Source organism: Salvelinus fontinalis, chromosome 18 (assembly GCF_029448725.1).
Source record: "Salvelinus fontinalis isolate EN_2023a chromosome 18, ASM2944872v1, whole genome shotgun sequence".
NCBI lineage: Eukaryota > Metazoa > Chordata > Actinopteri > Salmoniformes > Salmonidae > Salvelinus > Salvelinus fontinalis.
Window position 1 is genome coordinate 60,259,826 of NC_074682.1, and position 21,049 is coordinate 60,280,874.

Below are 21,049 nucleotides of genomic sequence, written 5' to 3' on the forward strand. Positions count from 1 at the left end.
TGGCACAGAGTCAAAACACACAAGACCTAACACTACCCTCCAGCGTGCTAACAGGTTTCACTCTAGTTCTAGCTGGGTTGTATCGGTGCTGGCACAGAGTCAAAACATACAGGCTCATTGTGATAACAGTGACACCACTGTAGTCTACTGACAGTCTACTACATGCTGCTGGAAAAACAGCATCAGGGCTTCCTTCCTAGTCATTTCAGCCACACTTGCCCGTCTCAAGCTTAACCTACACATGAACAAAAAGGTATTGACTTGCAAGCACTGACACACACGTCAGGTTACCTGATAAGCACTTGGCTTCACGCAACCAGGTAAGCTCCAACCACAATAAGTAGACAGATAGTCTCTTCAGACCAGTCAGTAATAGCCCCGTTGGTTGATCAACGAGGAACTTCAGTTCAACTACCTCCGTTCTCTCAAAGCAAGATAACACTACTTCTGTATTTTCAAACCAGTCTGTCACAATCACTCACACACACACACACAGCAAAGCAGGAACAACCTCCCCACTGTACCTGCCCCTCCCAGGTGGAAGAGTCAAAGAGCTCCCATACACAGATTGTCCCTCAGGTTTCCTCAACATTTTACTGCCTATGTGCTAAGCTAACTGCACATGATAAGGATGTATCTCTTGTGATGTTCATAAAGAGAAAGATATGTTGTAAAACTGGAGGAGGACAACAGCAGTTGGACCTGTGTCTATCTGACTTTGTGGTCCACAAAAAACACTGCGGTTACATAAACCAGTACAGATATAACACGGTTCTCTACAGGTGAACAACAGGACACAGGTTGGACGGCATTCCCATTTCACAATGACTCAAAAACGACAAAACCTTGTGACAGGTGAGTCCCATACAAATAGAACATCTGGCTGTCCTCACCATATAAATATATTTCAGAGGAAGCTTGCACAACAATGTCCCTTTTAATCCCGATTTAAAAGTGATTTAGAGCTTTCGTAAAAGTTCAGAAGAGTAGTTTTGAAAAGTGCTCCCGTGCCAAAACGGGTATGTGGCAAAAACAAAAAGTTTTTTTGTGTTACGTAACAGCCTGATTCTAACATATATTAAGTTGGGTTTCTCAATCTACACACCCCATAATGACAAAGCAAAAAACAGGTTTAGACATTTTTGCTAATTTATTTTTAAAAAGATACAGAAATACCTTATTTACATACAGTTGAAGTCAGTAGTTGACAAACACTTAAGTTGGAGTTATTAAAACTCATTTTTCAACCACACACCAAACTTCTTGTTAACAAACTATAGTTTTGGCAAGTCGGTTAGGACATCTACTTTGTGCATGACAAGTAATTTTTCCAACAATTGTTAACAGACAGATTATTTCACTGTATCACAATTCCAGTGGGTCAGAGTTTTATATACACAAGTTGACTGTGCCTTTAAACAGCTTGGAAAATTCCAGAAAATGAGGTCATGGCTTTAGAAGCTTCTGATAGGCTAATTGACATCATTTGAGTTAATGGGAGGTGTACTTGTGGATGTATTTCAAGGCCTACCTTCAAACTCAGTGCCTCTTTGCTTGGCATCATGAGAAAATCTAAAGAAAGACAGGACCTCAGAAAAAAAAAATTGGACCTCCACAAGTCTGGTTCATCCTTGGGAGCAATTTCCAAATGACTGAAGGTACCACGTTCATCTGTACAAACAATAGTACGCAAGTATAAACACCATGGGACCACGCAGACGTCATACCGCCCAGGAAGGAGACGCGGGCTGTCTCCTAGAGATGAACGTACTTTGGTGCGAAAAGTGCAAATCATTCCTAGAACAGCAAAGGACTTTGTGAAGATGCTGGAGGAAGCAGGTACAAAAGTATCTATATCTACAGTAAAACGAGTCCTATATCAACATAACCTGAAAGGCCGCTCAGCAAGGAAGAAGCCACTGCTCCAAAACCACCATAAAAAATCCAGACCACGGTTTGCAACTGCACATGGGGACAAAGATTGTACTTTTTCGAGAAATGTCCTTTGGTCTGATGAAACAAAAATAGAACTGTTTGGCCATAATGACCATCGTTGTGTTTGGAGGAAAAAGGGGGAGGCTTGCAAACCGAAGAACACCATCCCAACCATGAAGCACGGGGGTGGCAGCATCATGTTGTGGGGGTGCTTTGCTGCAGGAGGTACTGGTGCACTTCAAAATAGATGGCATCATGAGGGAGGAAAATTATGTGGATTTATTGAAGCAACATCTCAAGACATGAATCAAGAAGTTAAAGCTTAGTCACAAATGAGTCTTCCAACTGGACAATGACCCCAAGCATACTTCCAACATTGTGGCTAAGTGGCTTAAGGACAACAAAGTCAAGGTATTGGAGTGGCCATCACAAAGCCCTGACCTCAATCCCATAGAAAATTGTGGGCAGAAATGAATAAGTGTGTGTGAGCGAGGAGGCCTACAAACCTGACTCAGTTACCACAGCTCTGTCAGGAGGAATGGGCCAAAATTCACCCAACTTATTGTGGAAGGCTACCCGAAACATTTGACCCAAGTTGAACAATTTAAAAGGCAATGCTACCAATTACTAATTGAGTGTATGTAAACTTCTGACCTACTGGTAATGTGATGAAAGAAATAAAAGCTGAAATAAATCATTCTCTATTATTCTGACATTTCACATTCTTAAAATAAAGTGGTTATCCTAACTGATCTAAAACAGGGAATTTTTACTAGGATTAAATGTCAGGAATTTTGAAAAACTGAGTTTAAATGTATTTGGCTAAGGTGTATGTAAACTTCCGACTTCAATTGTAAGTATTCAGACCCTTTGCTATGAGACTAAATTGAGCTCAGGTGCATCCTGTTTCCATTGATCGTCCTTGAGATGTTTCTACAACTTGATTGGAATCCACCTGTGGTCAATTCAATTGATTGGACATGATTTGGAAAGGCACACACCTGTCTATATAAGGTCCCACAGTTGAAAGTGCATGTCAGAGCAAAAACCAAACCCATGAGGGCGAAGGAATTTTCCGTAGAACTCCGAGACAGGATTGTGTCGAGGCACAGAGAGCGATAGGAGGGCAGGGGGTCAACAGCAACAACAGAGGGAGGGAGAGAGAGCGATAGGAGGGCGGGGGTCAACAGCAACAACAGAGGGAGGGAGAGAGAGCGATAGGAGGGCGGGGGTCAACAGCAACAACAGAGGGAGGGAGAGAGAGCGATAGGAGGGCAGGGGGTCAACAGCAACAACAGAGGGAGGGAGAGAGAGCGATAGGAGGGCAGGGGGTCAACAGCAACAACAGAGGGAGGGAGAGAGAGCAATAGGAGGGCGGGGGTCAACAGCAACAACAGAGGGAGGGAGAGAGAGCGATAGGAGGGCGGGGGTCAACAGCAACAACAGAGGGAGGGAGAGAGAGCAATAGGAGGGCAGGGGGTCAACAGCAACAACAGAGGGAGGGAGAGAGAGCGATAGGAGGGCAGGGGGTCAACAGCAACAACAGAGGGAGGGAGAGAGAGCGATAGGAGGGCAGGGGGTCAACAGCAACAACAGAGGGAGGGAGAGAGAGCGATAGGAGGGCAGGGGGTCAACAGCAACAACAGAGGGAGGGAGAGAGAGCGATAGGAGGGCAGGGGGTCAACAGCAACAACAGAGGGAGGGAGAGAGAGCGATAGGAGGGCGGGGGGTCAACAGCAACAACAGAGGGAGGGAGAGAGAGCGATAGGAGGGCAGGGGGTCAACAGCAACAACAGAGGGAGGGAGAGAGAGCGATAGGAGGGCAGGGGGTCAACAGCAACAACAGAGGGAGGGAGAGAGAGCAATAGGAGGGCAGGGGTCAACAGCAACAACAGAGGGAGGGAGAGAGAGCGATAGGAGTGCAGGGGGTCAACAGCAACAACCAGTTAGACACGGCCGTTAGACCTGAAGTGTTTCTCCACATGAGCTCAGCTAGCCAACGTCGCCTACAAGTTTGATCGGGGAATTCTATTGGAGAAGCAGTTTCTTCATACGGTCGGGTATCTGCCCGACAATGTCTCTTTGCTAGCACTGGAAGCAAACTCAAACGTTGAAAAGCAAACTAGCTTGTAAATGGACAAGAAACACCAGGACAAATATCTCACTCCTAAACTTAAGAGTAAATTAAAGTAAACTTTTATGCCCGTGCGTTTTGCTTCGAAAATATAATCTTTCAGCGATTCACTCACAGTCCACCAGTGCTGTTGTGTGAGGTGAAATAGCTGTAACTTTAGGATTCAGATATCTTTGAATTAACAGATAAGAAACAAAACAGCAGAAATACTTGACAGCTACTGCAGCATTTATGTTACTATAAATCACAAATGGCCATACTTGACTCTTTTTTTTTTTTGCCAGCAGCATACCACCATTGCATTCCACTGTTGGCGTGCCTCTGAAGTTAAGCAGGGTTGGATGGGAGACCAGATGCTGCTGGAAGTGGTGTTGGAGGGCCGAGCAGTGGCGACCAGTCATATTTTGTATTTTTGTGTGCCACAAGTGTTTGCAAACAATGGAAAAAAATAATAATTACGTTAATAAAGCGGCATACAAAAAACATGATCTCTTTTTTGTTTTCTTGAGTATGGCAGCTCCAAAATGCAGGTGTTTCAGCCTCGCTCAGTGCTTTCTGTGGTGGTGGGGCGGCGGGAAATATGGAGCGTAAGAGTTCTCTAGTATAAAGTCGTGATTGGCTCAGTGTTCTGTTCACATGGCGACACTACGTCACCGCAAAAATCGACAGGGAGAGCTGGAATATTCTAGCCCCCTGGGTGCTGCCATGGAGTTACATTAGAAGTGCTCATCCAAGAAGGCCATTGGCCACAGAAGGTCATTGGCCACAGAAGGTCATTGGCCACAGAAGGTCATTGGCCACAGAAGGTCATTGGCCACAGAAGGTCATTGGCCACAGAAGGTCATTGGCCACAGAAGGTCATTGGCCACAGAAGGCCATTGGCCACAGAAGGCCATTGGCCACAGAAGGCCATTGGCCACAGAAGGTCATTGGCCACAGAAGGTCATTGGCCACAGAAGGTCATTGGCCACAGATAAAATGACGTCAAATCACGTTACGTGTACAGTAGCTTTGATTGGACTGATCATGTCAACATCATACTTTCAAAGTCTTAGTTCGCAGTCATCATCATGAATCAAGTCGACAATCTACTGGCAAATCCTTAGCAATCCTTGTCATATAAATATAAATTCTAGATAAAACATATCGGTGCTCATCGGCCATTAGACATAAACATTACACAAGAAGTTGGAAATGGCAAATTCAACAATGAGTGGTCTGGAAGGGAATCAGTGGCTAACTGCAAGCATTGTAAAGCAATCATTAGCCTGCTATTCAGTGGAGTAGCTGTGTGATCCAAGTCTGGGTTTAAGGGTCTCTTTTCCAAGCTTAAAATGATAAACATTCAACATTGGCCCTGCTGTCAATCCAGCATGACTTCTGCCGCTTTCAAAACAGGGAATATACGCTTTGAAACGGCCATCCAAGTCGGAATTCCAAGTCGGGAACTCGGGCCTCTTTCTAGAGCTCCGACCTGAAGATCACTGATCATGATTCGACCGTGCTTTTTACCCCCCCCCCCCCCCCCCCCCCCGAGTTCAAAGTTGTCTTGAAAGCGCCATAAATCCAGAGAATACCAGACTTGGACGACAAAGTTTCATGACAAAATTAGCCCACGAAGGACCACCACACCACCTTCCTGTCAGTAGAAACCACATTTGTTAAAGCACACAGATGGGCTCTGAGAGGAGACGCAGAAACAGGGTGGGGGGGCTGAACAGCTGTCTCAGTTGACTCAGTCATCCCCCAACCTCCTCGTCATCTACCTCTCCTCCTCCCTCCATCTTATACAGCAAGAGTCCCCGTCGCCGGTCCCCCTAGCGGCCCCGTCGCCGGTCCCCCTAGCGGCCCCGTCGCCGGTCCCCCTAGCGGCCCCGTCGCCGGTCCCCCTAGCGGCCCCGTCGCCGGTCCCCCTAGCGGCCCCGTCGCAGCTCGTTGGTAACAACAGTTGAATGAGAATGCCAGAGCGCAGAACTATCGGCTACAATAGAGTACTACTTGCAAGTATTTAACTAACTCTGTACTACTTACTCTGATCGTCGTCGAGCCTCCATGCCGTCAGGTAGAAACAGCTTGATTGTAGACACTATGCAGCCATGAGTGACTGGAACACACAAACAGGTTATATGAACATCAACACCACCAAAATCCTATACAAACAATGACCAACAGTAAAGATTCACTGATAAGGCTCCGAAAAAATGACACAGAAGATACATGTAAAAGTTGCATTCACCCACAGCCTCTAAAGCAGGGTAAACACCTGTCTAATACAGGCAGGCCAACACACAGCAGGTCCAGTCTACTACAGCAGGTCCAGTCTACTACAGCAGGTCCAGTCTAATACAGCAGGTTCAGTCTAATACAGGCAGGCCAACACACAGCAGGTCCAGTCTAATACAGCAGGTCCAGTCTACTACAGCAGGTCCAGTCTACTACAGCAGGTCCAGTCTAATACAGCAGGTTCAGTCTAATACAGGCAGGCCAACACACAGCAGGTCCAGTCTAATACAGCAGGTCCAGTCTAATACAGCAGGTCCAGTCTAATACAGCAGGTCCAGTCTACTACAGCAGGTCCAGTCTACTACAGCAGGTCCAGTCTACTACAGCAGGTCCAGTCTACTACAGCAGGTCCAGTCTAATACAGCAGGTTCAGTCTAATACAGTAGGTCCAGTCTAATACAGGGAGGCCAACACACAGCAGGTCCAGTCTAATACAGCAGGTCCAGTCTAATACAGCAGGTCAAGTCTAATACAGCAGGTCCAGTCTAATACAGCAGGTCCAGTCTAATACAGGCAGGCCAACACACAGCAGGTCCAGTCTAATACAGGCAGGCCAACACACAGCAGGTCCAGTCTAATACAGGCAGGCCAACACACAGCAGGTCCAGTCTAATACAGCAGGTTCAGTCTAATACAGCAGGTCCAGTCTAATACAGCAGGTCCAGTCAAATACAGCAGGTCCAGTCTAATACAGCAGGTCCAGTCTAATACAGCAGGTCCAGTCTAATACAGCAGGTCAAGTCTAATACAGCAGGTCCAGTCTAATACAGCAGGTCCAGTCTAATACAGCAGGTCCAGTCTAATACAGCAGGTCCAGTCTAATACAGCAGGTCCAGTCTAATACAGGCAGGCCAACACACAGCAGGTCCAGTCTAATACAGGCAGCCCAACACACAGCAGGTCCAGTCTAATACAGGCAGGCCAACACACAGCAGGTCCAGTCTAATACAGGCAGGCCAACACACAGCAGGTCCAGTCTAATACAGCAGGTCCAGTCTAATACAGCAGGTCCAGTCTAACAGGCAGACCAACACACAGCAGGTCCAGTCTAATACAGGCAGACCAACACACAGTAGGTCCAGTCTAATACAGGCAGGCCAACACACAGCAGGTCCAGTCTAAAACAGGCAGGCCAACACACAGCAGGTCCAGTCTTATACAGGCAGGCCAACACACAGTAGGTCCAGTCTAATACAGCAGGTCCAGTCTAATACAGGCAGGTCCAGTCTACTACAGTAGGTCCAGTCTAATACAGGCAGGTCCAGTCTAATACAGGCAGGTCCAGTCTAATACAGCAGGTCCAGTCTACTACAGCAGGTCCAGTCTACTACAGCAGGTCCAGTCTAATACAGGTAGAACAACACACAGCAGGTCCAGTCTAATATAGGCAGACCAACACACAGTAGGTCCAGTCTAATACAGCAGGTCCAGTCTAATACAGGCAGGTCCAGTCTACTACAGTAGGTCCAGTCTAATACAGGCAGGTCCAGTCTAATACAGGCCGGTCCAGTCTAATACAGCAGGTCCAGTCTAATACAGCAGGTCCAGTCTAATACAGGCAGGCCAACACACAGCAGGTCCAGTCTAATACAGCAGGTCCAGTCTAATACAGCAGGTCCAGTCTAATACAGGCAGGCCAACACACAGCAGGTCCAGTCTACTACAGCAGGCCCAGTCTACTACAGCAGGTCCAGTCTAATACAGCAGGTCCAGTCTAATACAGCAGGTCCAGTCTAATACAGCAGGTCCAGTCTAATACAGCAGGTCTAGTCTAACACAGCAGGTCCAGTCTAATACAGGCAGGTCAACACACAGCAGGTCCAGTCTAATACAGCAGGTCCAGTCTAATACAGGCAGGCCAACACACAGCAGGTCCAGTCTAATACAGGCAGGCCAACACACAGCAGGTCCAGTCTAATACAGCAGGTCCAGTCTAATACAGCAGGTCCAGTCTAATACAGGCAGGCCAACACACAGTAGGTCCAGTCTACTACAGCAGGTCCAGTCTAATACAGCAGGTCCAGTCTAATACAGGCAAACCAACACACAGCAGGTCCAGTCTAACACAGCAGGTCCAGTCTAATACAGGCAGACCAACACACAGCAGGTCCAGTCTAATACAGAAGGTCCAGTCTAATACAGCAGGTCCAGTCTAATACAGGCAGACCAACACACAGCAGGTCCAGTCTAATACAGAAGGTCCAGTCTAATACAGCAGGTCCAGTCTAATACAGGCAGACCAACACACAGCAGGTCCAGTCTAACCCAGCAATCCAGTCTAATACAGGCAGACCAACACACAGCAGGTCCAGTCTACTACAGCAGGTCCAGTCTAATACAAGCAGGTCCAGTCTAATACAAGCAGGTCCAGTCTAATACAAGCAGGTCCAGTCTAATACAAGCAGGTCCAGTCTAATACAGGCAGACCAACACACAGTAGGTCCAGTCTACTACAGCAGGTCCAGTCTACTACAGCAGGTCCAGTCTACTACAGCAGGTCCAGTCTAATACAGCAGGTCCAGTCTAATACAGCAGGTCCAGTCTAATACAGGCAGGTCCAGTCTAATACAGGCAGGTCCAGTCTAATACAGGCAGGTCCAGTCTAATACAGGCAGGTCCAGTCTAACACAGGCAGGTCCAGTCTAACACAGCAGGTCCAGTCTAACACAGCAGGTCCAGTCTAACACAGCAGGTCCAGTCTAATACAGGCAGACCAACACACAGCAGGTCCAGTCTAATACAGCAGGTCCAGTCTACTACAGCAGGTCCAGTCTACTACAGCAGGTCCAGTCTACTACAGCAGGTCCAGTCTACTACAGGTAGACCAACACACAGCAGGTCCAGTCTACTACAGCAGGTCCTGTCTAATACAGGTAGACCAACACACAGTAGGTCCAGTCTACTACAGGCAGGTCCAGTCTACTACAGGCAGGTCCAGTCTACTACAGGCAGGTCCAGTCTACTACAGGCAGGTCCAGTCTACTACAGGCAGGTCCAGTCTACTACAGGCAGGTCCAGTCTACTACAGCAGGTCCAGTCTACTACAGCAGGTCCAGTCTACTACAGGCAGGTCCAGTCTACTACAGGCAGGTCCAGTCTACTACAGGCAGGTCCAGTCTACTACAGGCAGGTCCAGTCTACTACAGGCAGGTCCAGTCTACTACAGGCAGGTCCAGTCTACTACAGGCAGGTCCAGTCTACTACAGGCAGGTCCAGTCTACTACAGGCAGGTCCAGTCTACTACAGGCAGGTCCAGTCTACTACAGGCAGGTCCAGTCTACTACAGCAGGTCCAGTCTACTACAGCAGGTCCAGTCTAATAAGACAATTTGAAATGAGGCAATTAAGATTAAAATGTTGATTAAAAAGTGTGCATAGGCTCTAGTTTTAGTGGAATAGCCTTTAGTTTTTTCCCAGCTCAGATTTACTCAGGAGGCATTAGCCCAGAACTCAGCGTATAGGCATATCCTATAGGTCTAGTGGTTCCATTCTATAAATATTATTTTTTAAATGTATTTACATGGGTTCACAGTGCGGACCGAACAGAGGTCCCCGCACCAAACAGCTCAGTACCAATGCATGCCCCATTACACCCCTATGGGTTAGTTTCTACCATATTTGTTAAATCAGTTATTTCCTATACAAAAATAAATCAGTGAAGGGATATGGGAGCAAGTGTAGACTTTGGGAGGAAGGAGGGATAATTGGGAAGTAGCCCTTACGGTTGTGTAGGCCCCTACATGTACCATAGTGGTGGACGTTGTTCCCAGAATGCCCCTATTTAACACAACTGAGGGCTTTAAGACTAGACACCAGAGTAACCTCTGATAGACACGATAGAAATGTAAAACAGAAGTTTTATTCCCAATAACGTGTCTCTCTAACTTGAACCGTTTACGATAATATTCAACTACGACCCAATATTAATATAATGACCCAATCACTGAAAGAGAAGACTCTCAGGAACACGTCGGTTTCCCTCTACAACTCTGGTGTACTATACATACATTTTTGTTTACCATATACTTGACATCATCATTGTGTGTGTGTGTGTGTGTGTGTGTGTGTGTGTGTGTGTGTGTGTGTGTGTGTGTGTGTGTGTGTGTGTGTGTACCTTTGCGCGTGTTCTCTGTGACGTCAACCCCAAACTGGATGGTGTCGCCAGAGAGGACCTCGCAGGGGGGGCTTTCCTCGGACCCCCGGCTCAGACGCTGGCTGTTGATGAACGTCCCGTTACTGCTTTTAGTGTCCTGGAGGTAGAACTGTAGGAAACACAAGAAATAAAAAGTTAGTCTACGGGTCGTAAATACTACAGTAACCACAGGAAAATACAACATGATATATACAAAGTAATAGGTGGAACAAAGCAAGTATTTCAACCAATCCGTTCAGTACAAGGAATCCGAATTAATACTAAAAATATATACAGTACCAGTCAAATGTTAAACACTCCTACTCATTCCAGGGTTTTTCTTTATTTTTACTATTTTCTACATTGTAGAGTAATAGTGAAGACATCAACACTATGAAATAACACATATGGAATTATGTAGTAACCATAAAGTGTTACACAAATCATATATTTTATATTTGAGATTCTTCAAAGTAGCCACCCTTTTGCCTTGATGACAGCTTTGCACACTCTTGGCATTCTCTCAACCAGCTTCACCTGGAATGCTTTCCCAACAGTCTTGAAGGAGTTCCCACATATGCTGAGCACTTGTTGGCTGCTTTTCCTTCACTCTGCGGTCCGACTCATCCCAAACCATCTCAATTGGGTTGAGGTCAGGTGATTGTGGAGGCCAGGTCACCTGATGCAGCACTCTCCTTGGTCAAATTGCCCTTACACAGCCTGGAGATGGGATGGCATATCGCTGCGGTAGACATGCTGGTTAAGTGTGCCTTGAATTCTAAATAAATCACAGGCAGTCACCAGCAAAGCACCTCCACACAATAACACCACCTGTGGAACCATACATGCGGAGATCATCTGTTCACCTACTCTGCGTCTCACAAAGACAGCGGTTGGAAGCAAAAAATCTCAAATTTGGAATCAACGAACCAAAAGGACAGATTTCCACAGGTCTAATGTCCATTGCTCGTGTTTCTTGGCCCAAGCCTCCTCTTCTTATTGGTGTCCTTAAGTAGTGGTTTCTTTGCAGCAATTCCACCATGAAGGCCTGATTCACACAGTCTCCTCTGAACAGTTGATGTTGAGATGTGTCTGTTACTTGAACTCTGTGAAGCATTTATTTGGGCTGCATTCTGAGGTGCAGTTAACTCTAATGAACTTATCCTCTGCAGCAGAGGGAACTCTGGGTCTTCCTTCCTGTGGCTGTCCTCATGAGAGCCAGTTTCATCATAGCACTTAGTTTTTGCGACTGCACTTCTGTATTGACTGAGCGTCATGTCTTAAAAGTAACGATGGACTGTCGTTTCTCTTTGCTTATTTGAGCCGGTCTTGCCATAATATGGACTTGGTCTTTTACCAAATAGGGCTATCTTCTGTATACCACCCGTACCTTGTCACAACACAACTGCATTGCAGTTGCAGAATGCAGCCTTCCAGGTGACTACCTCATGAAGCTGGTTGAGAGAATGCAAGTGTGCAAAACTGTCATCAAGGCAAAGGGTGGCTACTTTGAAGAATCTCATATATTTTGATTTGTTTTAACACTTGTTATGTGTTATTTCAAAGAGTAAAAAAATAAAGAAAAACCCTGGAATGAGTAGATGAGTCCAAACTTGACTGGTACTGTGTATATATTAATGTATGTAAAACGTTAACAGTATGTCACAACGCTCAACGAGAATAGACTAAGCAGCTGCCAACACCTCAACTACGTTGACATATTTACAACATCACCCCAGTATCTCTACCACAGGATCAAGAAAACACAAAACCTACTAAAAGTCTCCCCATCTGCATTCAAGGAGCCATGGCAGCTGATGCTACAAGAGCAATGTGTTCATAGCCACGGATGTGTGTGTGTCCATTCTGGGGTGGTTTAGAAAAATAGGGTGTATTTTCAGCACCTGGTGAAAGTGCTCAAGCCACTTTACGAACTTCTCCCACCTGCAGCCATTTCAGCAAAACAGGTAGTACCCGCTCTATGTAAACAAGCTAAAAGCCGAAGCGGTCTATTAAATAGCCAATACTCCTTGCGTTGCGCTTACTACAGAATGAATTGGCCTCCAGGGCTACTTAACAGTGACCGGCCATCGCATTACCCTGGTGTGGGAAATGACAAGTACCGTTGCCACGGACACACCCCCCCTTTTAGGAGAGTCACACTTTTCTCTCCAGAGGAAAGCATAGCATAGGCCTATATTATTTACATATCGATTTCACAGTGCAATTTATTTGAGTGTTGTTGATGAGTCATAGTGGTGTTTTCATTTCAGTAAATACAAAGTGTTGTTATTTGCTGATGACGCTCTCATCAGGCCACACACACACACACACGACTCATGATCATATGGAAATCAGGAATAATTTGATTAAATAAGCACAAAGTAACTTATCAGCATTTCATTTTCCCGCTGTATCAAAACCGAAACCTAAACCCAAAACATACCTAACTGTGGGTTTGGTGAAACATCACACCCTATCCTAACCAACGGGTGGGTCACAGCTTCCAGGAGAACAGAAGTAAACTAAACCAACAGGGTTACCAGACAGAGCGGGTCCCTCTAGGTTACCCAGACAGAGCGGGTCCCTCTAGGTTACCCAGACAGAGCGGGTCCCTCTAGGTTACCCAGACAGAGCGGGTCCCTCTAGGTTACCCAGACAGAGCGGGTCCCTCTAGGTTACCCAGACAGAGCGGGTCCCTCTAGGTTACCCAGACAGAGCGGGTCCCTCTAGGTTACCCAGACAGAGCGGGTCCCTCTAGGTTACCCAGACAGAGCGGGTCCCTCTAGGTTACCCAGACAGAGCGGGTCCCTCTAGGTTACCCAGACAGAGCGGGTCCCTCTAGGTTACCCAGACAGAGCGGGTCCCTCTAGGTTACCCAGACAGAGCGGGTCCCTCTAGGTTACCCAGACAGAGCGGGTCCCTCTAGGTTACCCAGACAGAGCGGGTCCCTCTAGGTTACCCAGACAGAGCGGGTCCCTCTAGGTTACCCAGACAGAGCGGGTCCCTCTAGGTTACCCAGACAGAGCGGGTCCCTCTAGGTTACCCAGACAGAGCGGGTCCCTCTAGGTTACCCAGACAGAGCGGGTCCCTCTAGGTTACCCAGACAGAGCGGGTCCCTCTAGGTTACCCAGACAGAGCGGGTCCCTCTAGGTTACCCAGACAGAGCGGGTCCCTCTAGGTTACCCAGACAGAGCGGGTCCCTCTAGGTTACCCAGACAGAGCGGGTCCCTCTAGGTTACCCAGACAGAGCGGGTCCCTCTAGGTTACCCAGACAGAGCGGGTCCCTCTAGGTTACCCAGACAGAGCGGGTCCCTCTAGGTTACCCAGACAGAGCGGGTCCCTCTAGGTTACCCAGACAGAGCGGGTCCCTCTAGGTTACCCAGACAGAGCGGGTCCCTCTAGGTTACCCAGACAGAGCGGGTCCCTCTAGGTTACCCAGACAGAGCGGGTCCCTCTAGGTTACCCAGACAGAGCGGGTCCCTCTAGGTTACCCAGACAGAGCGGGTCCCTCTAGGTTACCCAGACAGAGCGGGTCCCTCTAGGTTACCCAGACAGAGCGGGTCCCTCTAGGTTACCCAGACAGAGCGGGTCCCTCTAGGTTACCCAGACAGAGCGGGTCCCTCTAGGTTACCCAGACAGAGCGGGTCCCTCTAGGTTACCCAGACAGAGCGGGTCCCTCTAGGTTACCCAGACAGAGCGGGTCCCTCTAGGTTACCCAGACAGAGCGGGTCCCTCTAGGTTACCCAGACAGAGCGGGTCCCTCTAGGTTACCCAGACAGAGCGGGTCCCTCTAGGTTACCCAGACAGAGCGGGTCCCTCTAGGTTACCCAGACAGAGCGGGTCCCTCTAGGTTACCCAGACAGAGCGGGTCCCTCTAGGTTACCCAGACAGAGCGGGTCCCTCTAGGTTACCCAGACAGAGCGGGTCCCTCTAGGTTACCCAGACAGAGCGGGTCCCTCTAGGTTACCCAGACAGAGCGGGTCCCTCTAGGTTACCCAGACAGAGCGGGTCCCTCTAGGTTACCCAGACAGAGCGGGTCCCTCTAGGTTACCCAGACAGAGCGGGTCCCTCTAGGTTACCCAGACAGAGCGGGTCCCTCTAGGTTACCCAGACAGAGCGGGTCCCTCTAGGTTACCCAGACAGAGCGGGTCCCTCTAGGTTACCCAGACAGAGCGGGTCCCTCTAGGTTACCCAGACAGAGCGGGTCCCTCTAGGTTACCCAGACAGAGCGGGTCCCTCTAGGTTACCCAGACAGAGCGGGTCCCTCTAGGTTACCCAGACAGAGCGGGTCCCTCTAGGTTACCCAGACAGAGCGGGTCCCTCTAGGTTACCCAGACAGAGCGGGTCCCTCTAGGTTACCCAGACAGAGCGGGTCCCTCTAGGTTACCCAGACAGAGCGGGTCCCTCTAGGTTACCCAGACAGAGCGGGTCCCTCTAGGTTACCCAGACAGAGCGGGTCCCTCTAGGTTACCCAGACAGAGCGGGTCCCTCTAGGTTACCCAGACAGAGCGGGTCCCTCTAGGTTACCCAGACAGAGCGGGTCCCTCTAGGTTACCCAGACAGAGCGGGTCCCTCTAGGTTACCCAGACAGAGCGGGTCCCTCTAGGTTACCCAGACAGAGCGGGTCCCTCTAGGTTACCCAGACAGAGCGGGTCCCTCTAGGTTACCCAGACAGAGCGGGTCCCTCTAGGTTACCCAGACAGAGCGGGTCCCTCTAGGTTACCCAGACAGAGCGGGTCCCTCTAGGTTACCCAGACAGAGCGGGTCCCTCTAGGTTACCCAGACAGAGCGGGTCCCTCTAGGTTACCCAGACAGAGCGGGTCCCTCTAGGTTACCCAGACAGAGCGGGTCCCTCTAGGTTACCCAGACAGAGCGGGTCCCTCTAGGTTACCCAGACAGAGCGGGTCCCTCTAGGTTACCCAGACAGAGCGGGTCCCTCTAGGTTACCCAGACAGAGCGGGTCCCTCTAGGTTACCCAGACAGAGCGGGTCCCTCTAGGTTACCCAGACAGAGCGGGTCCCTCTAGGTTACCCAGACAGAGCGGGTCCCTCTAGGTTACCCAGACAGAGCGGGTCCCTCTAGGTTACCCAGACAGAGCGGGTCCCTCTAGGTTACCCAGACAGAGCGGGTCCCTCTAGGTTACCCAGACAGAGCGGGTCCCTCTAGGTTACCCAGACAGAGCGGGTCCCTCTAGGTTACCCAGACAGAGCGGGTCCCTCTAGGTTACCCAGACAGAGCGGGTCCCTCTAGGTTACCCAGACAGAGCGGGTCCCTCTAGGTTACCCAGACAGAGCGGGTCCCTCTAGGTTACCCAGACAGAGCGGGTCCCTCTAGGTTACCCAGACAGAGCGGGTCCCTCTAGGTTACCCAGACAGAGCGGGTCCCTCTAGGTTACCCAGACAGAGCGGGTCCCTCTAGGTTACCCAGACAGAGCGGGTCCCTCTAGGTTACCCAGACAGAGCGGGTCCCTCTAGGTTACCCAGACAGAGCGGGTCCCTCTAGGTTACCCAGACAGAGCGGGTCCCTCTAGGTTACCCAGACAGAGCGGGTCCCTCTAGGTTACCCAGACAGAGCGGGTCCCTCTAGGTTACCCAGACAGAGCGGGTCCCTCTAGGTTACCCAGACAGAGCGGGTCCCTCTAGGTTACCCAGACAGAGCGGGTCCCTCTAGGTTACCCAGACAGAGCGGGTCCCTCTAGGTTACCCAGACAGAGCGGGTCCCTCTAGGTTACCCAGACAGAGCGGGTCCCTCTAGGTTACCCAGACAGAGCGGGTCCCTCTAGGTTACCCAGACAGAGCGGGTCCCTCTAGGTTACCCAGACAGAGCGGGTCCCTCTAGGTTACCCAGACAGAGCGGGTCCCTCTAGGTTACCCAGACAGAGCGGGTCCCTCTAGGTTACCCAGACAGAGCGGGTCCCTCTAGGTTACCCAGACAGAGCGGGTCCCTCTAGGTTACCCAGACAGAGCGGGTCCCTCTAGGTTACCCAGACAGAGCGGGTCCCTCTAGGTTACCCAGACAGAGCGGGTCCCTCTAGGTTACCCAGACAGAGCGGGTCCCTCTAGGTTACCAGACTGAGCGGGTCCGCGGGTCCCTCTAGGTTACCAGACTGAGCGGGTCCGCGGGTCCCTCTAGGTTACCAGACTGAGCGGGTCCGCGGGTCCCTCTAGGTTACCAGACAGAGCGGGTCCGCGGGTCCCTCTAGGTTACCAGACAGAGCGGGTCCGCGGGTCCCTCTAGGTTACCAGACAGAGCGGGTCCGCGGGTCCCTCTAGGTTACTAGAAAGTGAGTCCGCGGGTCCCTCTAGGTTACCAGTGAGCTGTCCTGCACCTGTAGTGGTTGTTTGGTGGAGAGAAACACCTGCATACAACACAGGAGCGCTGCGTTGCTGTGCGGTGTTCTGGTGTGTTCCCGAGGTAAAGCCGAGCCGTGTGGCGTGTTCTCGTGTGTTCCGAGGTAAAGCCGAGCCGTGTGGCGTGTTCTCGTGTGTTCCGAGGTAAAGCCGAACCGTGTGGCGTGTTCTGGTGTGTTCCCGAGGTAAAGCCGAGCCGTGTGGCGTGTTCTCGTGTGTTCCGAGGTAAAGCCGAGCCGTGTGGCGTGTTCTCGTGTGTTCCGAGGTAAAGCCGAGCCGTGTGGCGTGTTCTCGTGTGTTCCGAGGTAAAGCCGAGCCGTGTGGCGTGTTCTCGTGTGTTCCGAGGTAAAGCCGAGCCGTGTGGCGTGTTCTGGTGTGTTCCGAGGTAAAGCCGAGCCGTGTGGCGTGTTCTGGTGTGTTCCGAGGTAAAGCCGAGCCGTGTGGCGTGTTCTGGTGTGTTCCGAGGTAAAGCCGAGCCGTGTGGCGTGTTCTGGTGTGTTCCGAGGTAAAGCCGAGCCGTGTGGCGTGTTCTCGTGTGTTCCGTGGTAAAGCCGAGCCGTGTGGCGTGTTCTGGTGTGTTCCGAGGTAAAGCCGAGCCGTGTGGCGTGTTCTCGTGTGTTCCGTGGTAAAGCCGAGCCGTGTGGCGTGCTCTCGTGTGTTCCGAGGTAAAGCCCGAGCGGCGTGTTCTCGTGTGTTCCGAGGTAAAGCCGAGCCGTGTGGCGTGTTCTCGTGTGTTCCGAGGTAAAGCCGAGCCGTGTGGCGTGTTCTCGTGTGTTCCGAGGAGGAGGATAAGGTGCCCCAGCAGCTGTTACTGAGGAGAAGGATAAGGTGCCCTAGCAGCTGTTACTGAGGAGGAGGATAAGGTGCCCCAGCAGCTGTTACTGAGGAGGAGGATAAGGTGCCCCAGCAGCTGTTACTGAGGAGGAGGATAAGGTGCCCCAGCAGCTGTTACTGAGGAGGAGGATAAGGTGCCCCAGCAGCTGTTACTGAGGAGGAGGATAAGGTGCCCCAGCAGCTGTTACTGAGGAGGAGGATAAGGTGCCCCAGCAGCTGTTACTGAGGAGGAGGATAAGGTGCCCCAGCAGCTGTTACTGAGGAGGAGGATAAGGTGCCCCAGCAGCTGTTACTGAGGAGGAGGATAAGGTGCCTCAGCAGCTGTTACTGAGGAGGAGGATAAGGTGCCCCAGCAGCTGTTACTGAGGAGGAGGATAAGGTGCCCTAACAACTATTGCAGAGGAGGAGAATAAGGTGCCCTAACAGCTGTTTCTACTGAGTTTATATCTGTAACATCATATGACAACTTTTAAAATCGGTCGACCTCTAGTCTTCATAAGAATCGGTAATCGCCATTTTTGATTTAACAAAAGCACATTCACGAAAAAAAAACAGTCTTTGCACAAATGTACCTAACCAGAAACATCAATGCCTTTCTTAAAATCAATACACATGTATATTTTTTTAAACCTGCATATTTAGTAAAAGAAATTCATGTTAACAGGAAATATTAACTAGGGAAATGGTGTCACTTCTCTAGTGCAAGCAGAGTCAGGGTATATGCAGCAGTTTGGGCCGTCCGGCTCGTTGCGAACTATGTGAAAATCATTTCTTCCTTACAAAGAACGTAATTCATGTGCCAGAATTTTACATAATTATGCCATAACATTGAAGATTGTGCAAAGTAACAGCAATATTTAGTCAACGTTGCCACCCGTTCGATAAAATATGCAACGGTTCCGTATTTCACTGAAAGAATAAATGTTTTGTTCACGAAATTATAGTGTCCGGTTTTAACCTTAATGACCAGATGCTCGTATTTCTGTTTGTTTATTATATTTAAGTCTATGATTTGATAGAGCAGTCTGACTGAGCGGTGGTAGGCAGCAGCAGGCTCGTAAGCATTCATTCAAACAGCACTTTCCTGCATTTGCCAGCAGCTCTTAGCAATGCTTGAAGCCCAGCGCTGTTTATGACTTCAAACCTATCAACTCTCGAGATTAGGCTGGCAATACTATAGCTAACATCCAATAGTCAAAGGTCTATGAAATACAAATCGTATAGAGAGAAATAGTCCTAAAATATCTATATTAACTACAACCTAAAACTTCTTACCTGGGAATATTGAAGACTCCTGTTAAAAAGGAACCACCAGCTTTCATATGTTCTCATGTTCTGAGCAAGGAACTTAAACGTTAGCTTTTTTACATGGCACATATTGCACTTTTACTTTCTTCTCCAACACTTTGTTTTTGCATTATTTAAACCAAATTCAACATGTTCCATTATTTATTTGAGACTAAATTGATGTATTATATTAAGTTTAAAAAAAAATTTTACATTGTTCATTCAATATTGTTGTGTGTGTGTGTGTGTGTATATATATATATATATATATATATATATTTATATCTACTTTATTTTTTTTACAAAAAATTAAATTAATTAAATCGGTATCGGCTTTTTTTGGTCCTCCAATACATCGGTATCGGAAAATCAGTAGACCTCTAATGACAACATGCCAGACCCCGTCCCATCAGCCCAATAAACATGCCAGACCCCGTCCCATCAGCCCAATAAACATGCCAGATCCCGTCCCATCAGCCCAATAAACATGCCAGATCCCGTCCCATCAGCCCAATAAACATGCCAGATCCCGTCCCATCAGCCCAATAAAACATGCCAGATCCCGTCCCATCAGCCCAATAAACATGCCAGATCCCGTCCCATCAGCCCAATAAACATGCCAGATCCCATCCCATCAGCCCAATAAACATGCCAGATCCCATCAGCCCAATAAACATGCCAGATCCCATCAGCCCAATAAACATGCCAGATCCCATCAGCCCAATAAACATGCCAGATCCCAATCAGCCCAATAAACATGCCAGATCCCATCAGCCCAATAAACATGCCAGATCCCATCAGCCCAATAAACATGCCAGATCCCATCAGCCCAATAAACATGCCAGATCCCATCCCATCAGCCCAATAGGAACAATAAACTATTAAAGGGATACTTTGGGGTTTTGTCAACGAAGCCAATTATCTACTTCCCCAGACTCAGATGAACAGGTGGATACCATTTATATGTCTGTGTAGTTTGAAGGAAGCTGCTAAATAGCGTTAGCGCAATGCCTGGACGTCTATGGTAAGTGTTAGTCTATAGTATCTAATAGCATGCTAACACTAGTTAGCACAGGCTCGCGAAACAACCTGTAACTCCCTTCATACCGGATGTTGAGGATAAAAATGGTATCCTTGAGCATCCTCTGACTCTGGTGAAGTAGAGGAGACCAGACAATAACACCCTGTAAACACTTCACTAAGTGGTCATGAGAGACCAGACACTTCACTAAGTGGTCATGAGAGACCAGACACTGTGTGGTCATGAGAGACCAGACACTGTGTGGTCATGAGAGACCAGACACTGTGTGGTCATGAGAGACCAGACACTGTGTGGTCATGAGAGACCAGACACTGTGTGGTCATGAGACCAGACCCTGTGTGGTCATGAGAGACCAGACCCTGTGTGGTCATGAGAGACCAGACCCTGTGTGGTCATGAGACCAGACCCTGTGTGGTCATGAGAGACCAGACCCTGTGTGGTCATGAGAGACCAGACCCTGTGTGGTCATGAGAGACCAGACCCTGTGTGGTCATGAGAGACCAGACCCTGTGTGGTCATGAGAGACCAGACCCTGTGTGGTCATGAGAGACCAGACCCTGTGTGGTCATGAGAGACCAGACCCTGTGTGGTCATGAGAGACCAGACCCTGTGTGGTCATGAGAGACCAGACCCTGTGTGGTCATGAGAGACCAGACCCTGTGTGGTCATGAGAGACCAGACCCTGTGTGGTCATGAGAGACCAGACCCTTCACTGTGTGGTAATGAGAGACCAGACCCTTCACTGTGTGGTAATGAGAGACCAGACCCTTCACTGTGTGGTAATGAGAGACCAGACCCTTCACTGTGTGGTAATGAGAGACCAGACCCTTCACTGTGTGGTAATGAGAGACCAGACCCTTCACTGTGTGGTAATGAGAGACCAGACCCTTCACTGTGTGGTAATGAGAGACCAGACCCTTCACTGTGTGGTAATGAGAGACCAGACCCTTCACTGTGTGGTAATGAGAGACCAGACACTTCACTGTGTGGTAATGAGACCAGACGCTTCACTGTGTGGTAATGAGAGACCAGACGCTTCACTGTGTGGTA

General features: G+C 49.1%; 1 protein-coding gene and 1 long non-coding RNA gene across 11 annotated transcripts in view; one reads left to right on the forward strand and one right to left on the reverse strand.

Annotated features, from left to right (window-relative positions):
* slmapa (sarcolemma associated protein a) overlaps window positions 1–21,049 on the reverse strand; it is a 172,669-nt gene that overhangs the window by 124,986 nt on the left and 26,634 nt on the right. For 8 of the 10 annotated variants that reach the window (XM_055869967.1, XM_055869968.1, XM_055869970.1 and 5 more), the window contains exons 2-3: window positions 10,466–10,613; window positions 6,101–6,173 (exon numbers count right to left, since the gene is read on the reverse strand). In XM_055869967.1, the coding sequence (XP_055725942.1) occupies window positions 6,101–6,173; window positions 10,466–10,613 (221 nt within the window). Of the gene's footprint in view, window positions 221–291; window positions 523–6,100; window positions 6,174–10,465; window positions 10,614–21,049 lie in introns of those variants that run through there. The other 2 variants (XM_055869972.1, XM_055869973.1) reach the window with 2 other exon arrangements.
* On the forward strand, window positions 738–4,557 carry LOC129815828 (uncharacterized). The gene is made up of 2 exons (XR_008753489.1): window positions 738–855; window positions 4,357–4,557. It is a non-coding gene; the product is annotated as an uncharacterized LOC129815828 (long non-coding RNA).